General features: G+C 38.9%; 1 protein-coding gene across 1 annotated transcript in view; it reads left to right on the top strand.

Annotated features, from left to right (window-relative positions):
• Nucleotides 1-11,510, top strand: part of CCND1 (cyclin D1) — a 29,743-nt gene extending 18,233 nt beyond the window's left edge. Inside the window, exon 5 of the mRNA XM_060262965.1 lies at nucleotides 8,154-11,510. Within this exon, the coding sequence (XP_060118948.1) occupies nucleotides 8,154-8,309 (156 nt within the window). The 3' untranslated portion in view covers nucleotides 8,310-11,510. The remainder of the gene's footprint in view (nucleotides 1-8,153) is intronic.
• Nucleotides 11,511-12,473: the final 963 nt, after the last annotated feature.

The following is a 12,473-nucleotide window of genomic DNA, read 5'->3' as shown; positions in this document are numbered from 1 at the left end:
AGGGCTGCCTCCCGTGCAGCAACTAGATTTGAGTCCAGAATCACCTTAGAGACCAACCAGATTTTGCAGGTATGATCTTTTAAAAGTCAAAGCTCCGATGGAGCATGACTTTCTTGCCTCCCCTTTTCCATGAATGGTGGACATTTTGGGCTGCAGTGGAAGAAGGAGGCAAGAATGTCATGCTTTGTGGGTAGAGATCCTTCTGTCAGAAATATACTGGATCCAAGCCAAAAGACAGTTCTAACATATATGTTTAGCACGCGTAATGGCTCATAATGTTACCTGATTTAGCTTTCATCTAATGCAGGTTGCGTACTTGCATCCTACTGTTCAGTGTTTGGCTCCTCGCTTATATAAACTTATTTATTGCCTGGGTAAGACCTGGATAGTAAGACATGACCATGGAAGTCTATCAGGTAATGGAGAGTAAAGATTGTGAAGCCATGGCAATAGTACTTATAAACCTGCCCCTAGTTCTAACCCCCTGAGAAGTTAATTGTCTAATGATTCACAAAATGTTGACCTTTTGTCTAGGTGTGGCCAGAATACAACCTTTTTTGGTTTGTATTTTCTGTTTTTTTTTTCCATAAGTATTGTACATCTGCTTAAGGTTTCTGCACTATGTGTTGGCATAGTAATTAACACAGCAACAGTCCACAACCTGATTAAAAAGGAGATAAAGGTTTGTTTAGGAATTAGATAGATAGATAGATAGATAGATAGATAGATAGATAGATAGATAGATAGATAGATAATTTTATTTGTATCCCGCCCTCCCCACTGGAGCAGGCTCAGGGCGGCTAACAGCATTATATAAAAACAAAGTTATATCCAGCATACAAAATTCTGACAAGTTTAAAATCAATCAATCAATTAAATTAAATTAATAAAAGTGCTATTGCTATTCGTTCTTTTGTGGTGGCGGTTATCCTTAGCAGCTTCTTTCTTCAGCGAAGGCCAGTCGGAAGAGGAAGGTCTTGCAGGCCCTGCGGAATTGTTCAAGGTCCCGCAGGGCCCGCATTTCCTCTGGGAGTTGGTTCCATAGGCTCGGGGCTACAGAGGAGAAGGCCCGATTGCGGGTGCATTGCAGCTTCACCTCTCTTGGTCCGGGAGTGGTCAGCAAGTTTTTTCCAGTTGACCTCAGTGCTCTCTGGGGTTCATATGGGGAGAGACGGTCCCTAAGGTAGACAGGTCCTCGACCATATAGGCCATATAGGTAATGACCAGCACTTTGTAACGAACCCGGTATATAACTGGCAGCCAGTGCAGCTCGCGCAGCCCAGGCTGTATGTGCTCGCATTTAGGGAGCCCCAGCAACAGTCTGGCCGCTGCGTTCTGCACCAGCTGCAGCCTCCGGGTTCGGTACAGAGGCAGCCCCATGTAGAGGGCATTACAGTAATCCAGCCTCGAGGTGACCGTTGCGTGAAGTACCGTTGCCAGATCTTGGCGCTCTAGGAAGGGCCATACTTAACATACTTGATAGGAAAGAGGAGAGACAGAGGTAGGTTCCTAACTACGTCTTTAGTTGAGATAGAGGGTATGACTGAGTGTGGCATTTCCAAGAAGGGGGGAAATTGCCCTAAGACTAGCAATGTGGAGACAGACAAGGAATGATGCTTAATAAGAGAGAAGGTGCTGACCTCACTATCCTGTCTAATTGTCTTCTTGCTGCCCCCTGCAGGGTCTTCTTTTCTTCGATCTTCTCAGTCTGTACAAATTTTATGCCCCCTTGGTTGTACTGGTTTCGTTTCCTCTATCCCGAAGCTTTACATTAATTTCAGCATCCATTTCAGTTGTCTGTATGCTTCTGCTGCAGATACAAACTCAAAAATACAAAATATTGTGCACAAACAAACACTCTTAACTCTTAAATAGAAAACAACAGTCTCAAAACAATACTCCAAGGAGGACCCCACACAGTCACAGAGTTTTCCAAAATGAGTACAAAGACTCAAAAATAATGTTTTGAGTCTTTGTACTCATTTTGGAAAACTCTGTGACTGTGTGGGGTCCTCCTTGGAGTATTGTTTTGAGACTTGTTTTCTATTTATACTGTATGAATGTATGCCCACTGTTGTGGGCTGTTCATTTCATTATAATAGAACTTTATATACACCAGTTAAGAGTGTTTGTTTGTGCACAATATTTTGTATTTTTGTATTTCATATATTGTGCTGCCACTGTTCTTTTGTATTGCAGATACAAACTCAGCATCAGTTGAGGACACAGCTATAGTTTCTTGCTTCCTACTGTTCCAGCTGACTGTTCTGTTGCCATAGAGGAATAAATGTCCACTGGTTAACTTTCTGTCTGTAGTATCTTCTGCCCAGTCTGCATCCGTATATCCCACTAATCTGGGGTTGTCACTTGTTGGTAAATAAATGTGCAGTGCCATGCAGGTACTTTGCAAGTCTTTTGACTGCATTCCAGTCACTTTTGGTTGGTGATTCCATCTTTCTGCATAACATCCACACAGCTCCTGGAATATCAGGACACGTCAGTGTGCTTATGCATAGCAGTCTTCCCATTTCTTCTCTGTACTACTTGACAGACAGAAATTCATTATTTCCTTGCTGGTTCAGGTAGTTCATTTCCATAGGAGTGCTTGCTGGTTTAGCTCCTTTCATATTCATGTAGTCCAGAAATTCTAGAACTTTCTGCTTCTGATTGAGAAATTAGCTTCCATTTTCCTCTCATGCTTGCTGGTTTAGCTCCTTTCCTCTCGTGCTTGCTGGTTTAGCTCCTTTCATATTCATGTAGTCCAGAAATTCTAGAACTTTCTGCTTCTGATTGAGAAATTAGCTTCCATTTTCCTCTCATTCTACTTGTATTCCAATTTAGTAGTTCCTAATTTTTTCACTTCTACTTCTTGATTCAGATGTTGAACTATTTCATCAGAATCCTCCTTGTCTTCATAGCATAAAATCAAGTCCTCTTCATGATTCAGAATGCAAGTCCATTTGCTGCCTCTATATCTTTTATAGGCATTGTTCTGCCTTGTCTAGCCTAAATCCTTCCTTCATTAGCATTTGATGAAGTTTCTCATTCCATCTAAGCCTGTTTCAGCCCATATATGCTCTTTTGCAGTTTATACATGCATCGTTTGTCTTTGGATTGTTCATATCATGGTGGCTGTTCCATGTAAACATCTTCCTTTATTTTTCCATGTAGAAAGGCAGTCTTTATGTCTAGATACTCCACATGCATCTTCCTTGCTGCTGCTATGCTCAAGTGCATTCTTATTGAAGTAGCTTTTCTCCATGTTCCTGCTTCTGCACGTTTTCTTGCTATGTCTTCCCAGGGGGAAGGCTCAGGTGTAGCTTCTGCCTTTGCTAAGAAAGTCTTCTTGGTGGTGAGGTGGGATTTACTTTTGTACACCTTTTGTACCCTCAGTAACCCAAACAACCCGTAGTTTTTTCCAGAACTCATACAGAAGAATGAATAGGCTTCTAAACTGCACTGATAAACTTTATTACACTTAAGTTTCTTCTCTGGACAGAAGGCTCAAAAATACCTTTGTAGAAAGGCAAAACAATTAGATAACATTAGTACAGTTTCAGAATACAGACAAGGTTATACAGTTAGAATTCAGATGAATTTTTACCCAGTTCTTATAGTCAAACTTAATCTATTTTCTACCTGCTAAAGAATTAATTCTATGAAAATCTAAGCCCCATTTTATATTAGAGGCCTCTAACAAGAGTTGCTAATATCATGGCTTGACCATCATAGAGACCCTCTGTCTCTATGCAAGTCAAAACCCTTCCCCTAAATCCAGGGTTTATAAAGCATTTCCCCCCGGAAACTGGAATCATATCTTTATCTTATCTGATAATATGCATCATCTACATTCCAGAACCACCAGCTACATTCCAGAACCACCATTCACCCTCTGCCAATGGACCAGTTATCTTTACTCTGTCCGGATCCTCTCATACAATATAAGGCTAAGATTGCCCTCAGATAACTTTTACCTTTAACCTACTTTCTACTGACCTACATTTCTAGCAGCTAATTCTTAGCCTAAGCTGTTAGCAATATGGATGCTTGAACCCTTGTTGAGAACCAACCCCAAAAGAAATTCTGCCACAGGTGGTACTTCTTTGTTTGATCTTGTTGACTGTCTCACCCTTGGCTCTGCAGCCCCTTCTGGTTCTTTAGGCTCTGCAGGTGTGTCATGTGTGTTGTCCATATCACTCAGATGCACTGCTTCTGTTTCCTGTGCCTCATTTTTCTCTGATGGTGTAGATTCACTGATGTCTACTTTTTTCCATATCTCTTGATTTCTCCCTTTCATCAATGTAGACTACATTGCAGATTTTGACTGTTTCTGGGTTGATTCTGTATCCTTTGCAACCCAGTGCATAGTCTACAAAAATGCCTTCTGCTCATGCTCAGTTCAATTTATTACGGTCCATGACCAGATCCTGCTGACAAAAAACATTATCAGGTATACAGGTATTCCAGTTATCGCCAATTAAAATAGAAAATGTAACAAAAATTAGATAAAATTATGTCGTAGTGAGAAAATAATAAAACATAAGATACATAAAGCAACATCATAGATAACCATATTTAAAACTGGAACTTATGAATCTAAAACAAGAACTATATAGTAGACCTCATAAAGCCTTATGCTCTAAGATCCATCTTGGTCCAGTTTTCTTTAGAAATGCAATTGTAGGTCTTTGATCCAAACAACTTCAGGTCATTTTGGCTGGGTTTGTGCACATACAACAGTTCAAATGGTGTAGAGCTGGCACCTTTAATAGGTAGGTAGCAGTGTTGATTGCTTCTCCCCAGAACTTGTCAGGTAGCTCTGCCTCAAGGAGCCTATATCTGCACATTACAGTGTGAGAGATCAAATTTTCCTTTGTGCTTCACAATTTTTTCTTTCTCTAGCATGTATGGGACTGTAAGCTGATGCTCTAGTCCAGAGGTGTCAAACACATTTGTTATGAAATGTCATTTTGTTGGGCTGGGCCATGTGTGCCATAAAATGTAACACAAGATACCAGAGATATAAACTTTATAAAGATGATTTCAGATGCTGAATGACCATAGCAGGCTTTACTGGATTAGGTGTGATACGTAGAGAGTAGTAGGCATGGAGATATCAGCATTGGTAATGAGATAGGAAATGTAGGTCCAGGAGAATGCAAAGAATAAATGGAAATAAGTCTAAAGAAGTGTGCAGTGATTCATATCCTGCCATAAATTTCGTTAGTCTTTAAGGTGCTACTGTACTTTTTCTACTTCTATTAGAAACCACGACATTCAAAAACCAGTGGGAGAACATTTTAATCTTCCAGGACATTCAGTTGCTGACCTAAGAGTAGTAGTACTCTTATAAAGGAATTTCAAAGGGAGATTAGAAAGACTGTTGAATTACAACTAGTAATGAAGCTCAAGGCAACACATCTTTCTGGACTGAATTGAGATGCAGGTTTCTTCTCTAGTCGCCAATGCCTGCTGTTATCATTTGGCATCTGAAATCACTCTGCAAAATAGAAGGAAGGACAGACTCACATTCTAGCTGTACTGAAGAAGAGAGCAGTCTCATGAAAGCTGATGTCCTGCCACAAATTTTGTTAGTTGTTAAGGTGCTACGGGACTCTTGCTCCCTTCCACTAATAAAGATTGCAAGCTGTGCTGTCCGGTTCTTTTCACTCATCTGTTATAACTGGAAAGGGAGATCTCACTCTCACTCTTGCAGTCCTCCTCCCTCCCTGATGCACTTTGTCAGTTGCAATTAACTGTTTCCTCTTTCTAATATAGCATTTCCCCCAAAAAAGATGTCATCATACCTTTACCAGTTCTAGGACATAAAGGCAGTCTTTAACAAAGATGTCTTGGCTTTCTCCACTAGAGAGTTTACATTTTATGATTTCTGGACCCATACCTTCTGCCATTATAGACCGTCCATCCGCGACGTTTAATGTCTCTTTTTGTCATTAACATTTCAGAGAAATCTTTATGATGAGCACACATGTGGATCATGCAGGCACTGTCAGATACCAAATATGACTTTTTGTGGCTCCTTGTGTTAATATAAAACATTTATTTAATGGCAGCTGTTTGGAATCTCCCATTTTTCTTTCTCTGGGAAAGGGATCTCTTTGTTTAAAAGCAGTGCCATTCCTATTAATGTGCCCTGGCTTCCCAAAGAGGTGACAAAGGATCTCACCTTTTTTATTTACATTCAGAGCCATCTGATAAGCAGTTGGTTTAAATTCTTTGTTCGACTCTTCAAATTGTCTGTGTTTGTATATTTCCTCAAGCTGATTTATAACTTATGGGACAGATTACTCTGAATTAGATTCAATCTGAAACACTGTATTTTCACATGACTCTGGACCACTGTAATCTGAAACACTGTATTTTCACATGACTCTGGACCAGGTGTATTAATAGTAATAAAATCAGATCTTGATCAACAGTTTCATTTTCTGAACTCCTCAACTGCTCAGCCAATGCAAGTATTTCGTCCAGATGATTATGTAAATTACCCCGTGTCTTTCATCTTAATAGTTTCTTTTGTAGATAAAGCAGGTTCTTTAATGAGGAATTTACATGAAGCCTTTCCAGTTCACACCAGCACAGCTTTGGCTGTTGGCATCTGAATTACTCTTAACATTAATTGACATTTCTGTCCGTTAAACCCCTGATTGTGTCTCCTCTTGCTTTGTTGGAGTCCCAGGTTCTCTGTTCTGTCATCTCCTGGCTGGGCATCCAGATAATGTCCTATAATCCTGTTCCAGTAAGGTGACTCTTCATTTCATTCATTCTCCCGAAATTAGACAGTTGTTCTCTGTGAGCCTATCTATCAAGTGACCATGCTGTGCACCACAGGAGATCACCATCTTGCTCCTTTGTTCTTGTCTCCTGTGTCAGGAACCTCTGGTGAACTTTCTACCTTTAATCAGAGATGTGCTTAATCTGGGCCACCATAACCCCCATTGGCAGAGTAATTAAAACAGCAAGAGTGCACACTTAGTTATTGCCAGGGTAAGACATGGGCATGGAAGTCTATCAGGTAATGGAGAGACTAAAGATTGTGAGGCCATGACAATAGTGCTTATGAACATTCCCTTAATTCTAATCTCCTGAGAAGTTAATTGTCTGATGATGATCCATAAAATGTTGACATTTTGTTTAGGTGTGGTCAGGATACAACCTTTTTTGTTTTTGTATTTTCTGTTGTTTTTCATAAGTATTGTACAGACATTAACCCTCATAAACGAAATCAAATTGCATGAAAACTAGTGGTCACATCACAGGTACATCTCCTTAAGGTTTCTACACTAAGTGTTGGCAACTCACACTACACTAAATAATGTGTTTTGCAACTGGATTTTTGCTATTCTTACACAGTGTGAACACACCCAGAGATAGGTTCCTAACTATATCTCTAGCTGAGATAGATGGTACGACTGAGTTTGGCACTTCGAAGGGGGAAATTGCCCTAAGAGTAGGAATCCGGAAACAGGCAAGGAATGCTGCTAAACAGGAGAGAAGGTGCTGGCCTCACTATCCTATTTAACTGTCTTCTTGCTGCCCCCTGCAAGACCCTCTTCTCTTCTTCTCTGTACATTGCCTTTTCCAACACTAAGAAGGTGTAACATGGTATAAGGACACTGTCTATTCATTGAATTTTCTTCTGAGAATAACAGTATAGGGGTTTCCCTAGTTGTATATGCCAGGGGTGGCCAACGGTAGCTCTCCAGATGTTTTTTTGCCTGCAACTCCCATCAGCCCCAGTCAGCATGGCCAATGGCTGGGGCTAGTGGGAGTTGTAGGCAAAAAAACATCTGGAGAGCTACCGTTGGCCGCTCCTGGTATATGCTATTGGTTTGGAGATGAGCAGATGTAGTGCACCTGTTCTGCATTTAGAAGGTCCCAAGTTTGTTTGATCCATACATACTGTGCTCGGTCAATTTCTAGAAGATAGTGACAAAATATCCACAGCTGTTAAATGGGCTGCATTCTCAACCCTAAGCTTGGTGGGAGAGGACTGCAAAGCCAACATTGCTGACAGACACATGGACACACCTTAATAGCATTACTTACAAGAATTCTGTGATTCTGTGTTTGTGGATAAGGTATTTATACATCTTCCTAAAGCATTTTCTCGTTCTCTTTAATGTTCTTAGGATTGTTTACGAGCCTGCCAGGAACAGATTGAATCCCTCCTTGAATCTAGTCTACGCCAGGCGCAGCAGCACAACGTATCTTCAGAAACAAAGACTGTTGACGATGAAGCAGACCTTTCCTGCACACCCACTGATGTTAGAGATGTGAATATTTAAGAGGACTTCAGCAATTGGGGTTTGCTTTGCAGCATCAGCAAACAAAGAAAGGGCATCTGAGAAGGAGTTGGAATCAGGATCTTGTCCCCCAGAAACCCTTTTCTCCAGAACTTTTTATACCAGAAGGGAAAATATCATTAATTATTTTCTTCATTATTCCTTCCTTCCTTTTGTGACTTTTAACAGACAACCCCAGCTCCCCACTCCCCAACTGTCTTAAAAAGAAAACCATAGTATTTGCATGATCTCCAAGGGTTTGCGCTACAAAAATAGAGAATTTTATACAATAATAATCAACTAGGTTTTTTATATTAAAGTGTTTTTGTCTGTATGTTGTAAAAATAGGCATTAACACATGCGCGCGTGGGCACACACACACAATGTCTCCAGGGGAGGTATTAGATTTGATTGTTGCATATTAAAAAAAGCCAACCATTTTTAAAGTAGAAGAGGGTGTTTTTTTAGATAGATTACATATGTTTTGGGGTTTGTTTGTTTGTTTCCTTTAAAAAGCATAGCTTTAATGCAGTTCTAGGCTTTTCTGTATCTTGCTTGCTTATGCATTTAGTCACTTTATAATTCATCTGTAAATGTTATTTTATCCCCTTAGGTTTTATCCTCTTCACCTTATAAATGGTTAATGTAACCTTTATGTTAGTATATGTTAGCATACTGCATAATTATATGTTAATCTTCTGTGCCTGTGGATTACCTGTGCGTAAGGCTTGTAGGGTTCCAGCTCACCATAGCCAGGGACAGACCCAACATCCCATTCCAATAATAAAGAGAAATCACAGTAGTGACATAATATATTTTTGTAAGCTTCCTATTTTTGTAGTTACCTGTGTAAAAAAAAGCTGTTTTTACCCAAAATATACACAGCCTAATTATGTCCAGGTTGAATCCACAGTTTATCCTTTTATTATTGTTTTAAAACCATTCCATTTCAAAGCACTTTCAGTTCATTAGGTATAGGAAATACTTTCGTTTTATTGTGTGGGAATTTTTTTTTCAAATGGAATGGTTTGGAAATTATATATATAAATATAAATATATATATATAAAGTGCTTGTGTGCAAACTTGGAATTGCAAAGCAAGTGCATTTAACTATGGTGTTGAGGAAAGGTGTGTTTTTTCTTGAAGGTTGTGTTCCAGTGAGAGAAATCACATTCACAAAATTGCCAGGATATCTTCCTAACCTTTTCAATAGTAAAGATGTTTAGAAATCTTTTGGTGCCGACTCTGTTTTTTAATTATAAATTTAGGGGCCTGAAAGGTTTACCTATAGGACACATATTTTGAGAATTGTCTCTAGATGTTGTACAACTGAAGGCTTTTAAACACTAAAATATATAATTTATAGTTAAGGCTAAAAAGAATATTTATTGCAGAGGATGTTCGGAAGGCCAGTATAATTTGTACAATAAATCACCCCCTTGAGTTTTTAAAAAAGAAATCTTTCTGCCCTCGATGTCGCAACTTTAACACATTTGACTCAAAATAAGGACATTACAAGATATTTTGACATTTGGCCCATATATTTCCAAAATATTGCTAACCATGAGAAAGCGCCATAGTTAAAAGTGTAGAATTGGTGTACTTGAAAAAAAAAGTTCTTAATCCAGTGTATTTTCCCCTTTTTTGATTTAGCTACAAATAGAAAATTTGCACATCTTGGCTATGTATCTGTTTATTATTATTGTAGAAAGTAGCTGAAGGGACGTGGACATAGCTGTTGAAGTTGATGCTTGAGGAGAATGTGATGGCAAAATGTATGTGAGAAACTGCCGCTAAGGTGTTGATTGTAAACAAAAAATGTTTTAAAAAGGAAAAAAAGGAGCGGATGCTCCCCTTTTTATAAGCTGCTATGGATAAATTCCCAGCATGAATTGAAAAAAAATTAACATTGCTTTTCTGTATCTTTGTCATTGTGTTTTGCTGCTATTTTGTGGTCAATTTTTTTGTTTATACAATGTCATATACTGCCATGTTATAGGTTTTAAATTTTCTCATAGAAAATTATATTATTGACATCATTTTTTGTTTTGTTTGGGTAGATTTTTTATGTGATCAGTTTTACTTAATGTGATTACTGCTCTATTCCAAAAAAGGTTCCTGTTTCACAATACCTCATTCTTCAGTTAACCAAGTTTAGTTCAGGTTTTAATGTTCGTTCACAATGCCTCATAGTTCTACTGCAAGCTGAAATGCATTGGACATTATTCTGAATGGGTCTCGCGATTTGCAACTAGTTTTTGCTAATGTTAAGATGGCAGACATTTCAGAAGATTGAATAATGTCAGGTTCTTTTGTTACATGTTTTTATAAAGTGGATTCTTTTTTTCTGATCTGGGGTTTATTATCATAGTAGTTTTAAGCTGTGTTATTAGCCACATTTGATATATGAAAGGTGCATTATAATATAACTCTTGTATACCCTTTGATGTTTTCCATCAGTCAGGAATCATCATATGTGGTATGATAGGTTATCTTCTGGAATTTAAGTATTTTGTGTGTTTAATCTGTTATATTAGGGTTTTTTGTTGATGTTAATTATAGCATAATGCTAATTTAAAACAAACAAACCTGTAAATCTCATAAATAAGCCAGCTAACAGAGTTGTATGGTGAAGAATAATCTAGTTGCCTGTATGCTGCTAAACCAAAACAGAATTAGAACATTTTGAGGGCAAATGCAGTTAAGATTCTACCTAAGCTTATTCAGATAGAAAACAGCTTTTGTAATGCTACTAGCAGTCGCAGGACCCAGGAGGACTTGGATACATTTTGTCCAAATTTCAGGAACATTTCTTACTGCTTACCTCATAGACACTTCTGTTTGTGGCATCTCTGTGTCTCTGAACCAAACAAGATTATTAAGTTAGTGGTTGTTGGTTATACTATGTGTTTCACTGAAAGTGGCAGCGTGTACTGCAAAGTTTCTTTAAAATATTGTATGTACTAAAAGGCCAAATCCTGATAAGCGGGTTCACGTGCAACAGAGATGCTTTATTTGTCACATTGTTAAACGATCTGTAGAAAGCAAAGCAATTCAGATTTGTACCTTTTTTATATTGTACTTATTGGCATCACTGGTCTGAAATGCACATTTTCACCAACAGACCTGTAACAGTTTCCAGCAAAAAAAAGAAAAAAAAAAGAACCTCCCCTAAAGTCTAGAAATAAATTTGTAAAACCCAATGCTGGTATTCTGTGTTATTTCTATTGGATGTTACGACTACTTGTTGACATTTTAACAAATCAGATAGCACCGAATATGTTAACTATAGTACTTTTTAAAAAAATCCGCTGAATATATAGAATTGCCATTCTGAGAAACCATTGGTTAGTCTAGTTCGGTGTTGCTGTTGCTGTTGCTTTCTGGACTGTCAGACAGAGAAAGGTGTTGTCAATCATCTGAGCTCTTAATGAGATGCTGGTGCCTGATTCTGGGACCTTTTGCATACTGTCGACCAGGGCTTTGTTTGTAGAACAAGCCCAGCAGGAACTCATTTGCATATTAGGCCACACCCCCTGATATCACCATTGTTTCGCGTAGGGCTTTTTTGTAGAAAAAGCCCAGCGGGGACTAATTTGCATATTAGGCCACATCTGACACCCAGCCAGCCGGAACTGCATTTCTGTGCATTCCTGCTCAAAAAAAGCCCTGCTGTTGCCCCTCAGCAAAGTTTAATGATCTCTAATTTTAGAAATATACAAGGATGACAGTTTCATGTTAGTTCCAAGAACAAGTGTTAAACTCTCACACCAGCATAGAGAAAAAACTGGATTTCGGCTCAGACATTTGGGAAGGTGTGGTCCTGGGACAATCGTATTAACCCTAGAGTTTTCCAGTAATTCTCTGACCTCAGTCTTACTGGACCGTATATCCTCTCTGACATACAGAGCCACCCCAACTCCAACCCTTCCCTCCCTATCCTTCCGATATAACTTATATCCAGGAATCACCGTGTCCCACTGATTCTCCTCATTCCACCAAGTTTCTGAAATTCCCACAATGTCTATGTTTTCTCCCAACACTAAACATTCCAATTCACCAATTTTACTTCGAACACTTCTAGCATTTGCATACAAACATCTATAATTTCCCAGGCAAGCTAGGCCCGCCACCTTCCTCCTGCCGCCTCGAGACTCTGGCAGACA

This window comes from Heteronotia binoei, chromosome 21 (assembly GCF_032191835.1).
Source record: "Heteronotia binoei isolate CCM8104 ecotype False Entrance Well chromosome 21, APGP_CSIRO_Hbin_v1, whole genome shotgun sequence".
NCBI lineage: Eukaryota > Metazoa > Chordata > Lepidosauria > Squamata > Gekkonidae > Heteronotia > Heteronotia binoei.
This window is presented reverse-complemented; position numbering and strand designations above follow the sequence as displayed.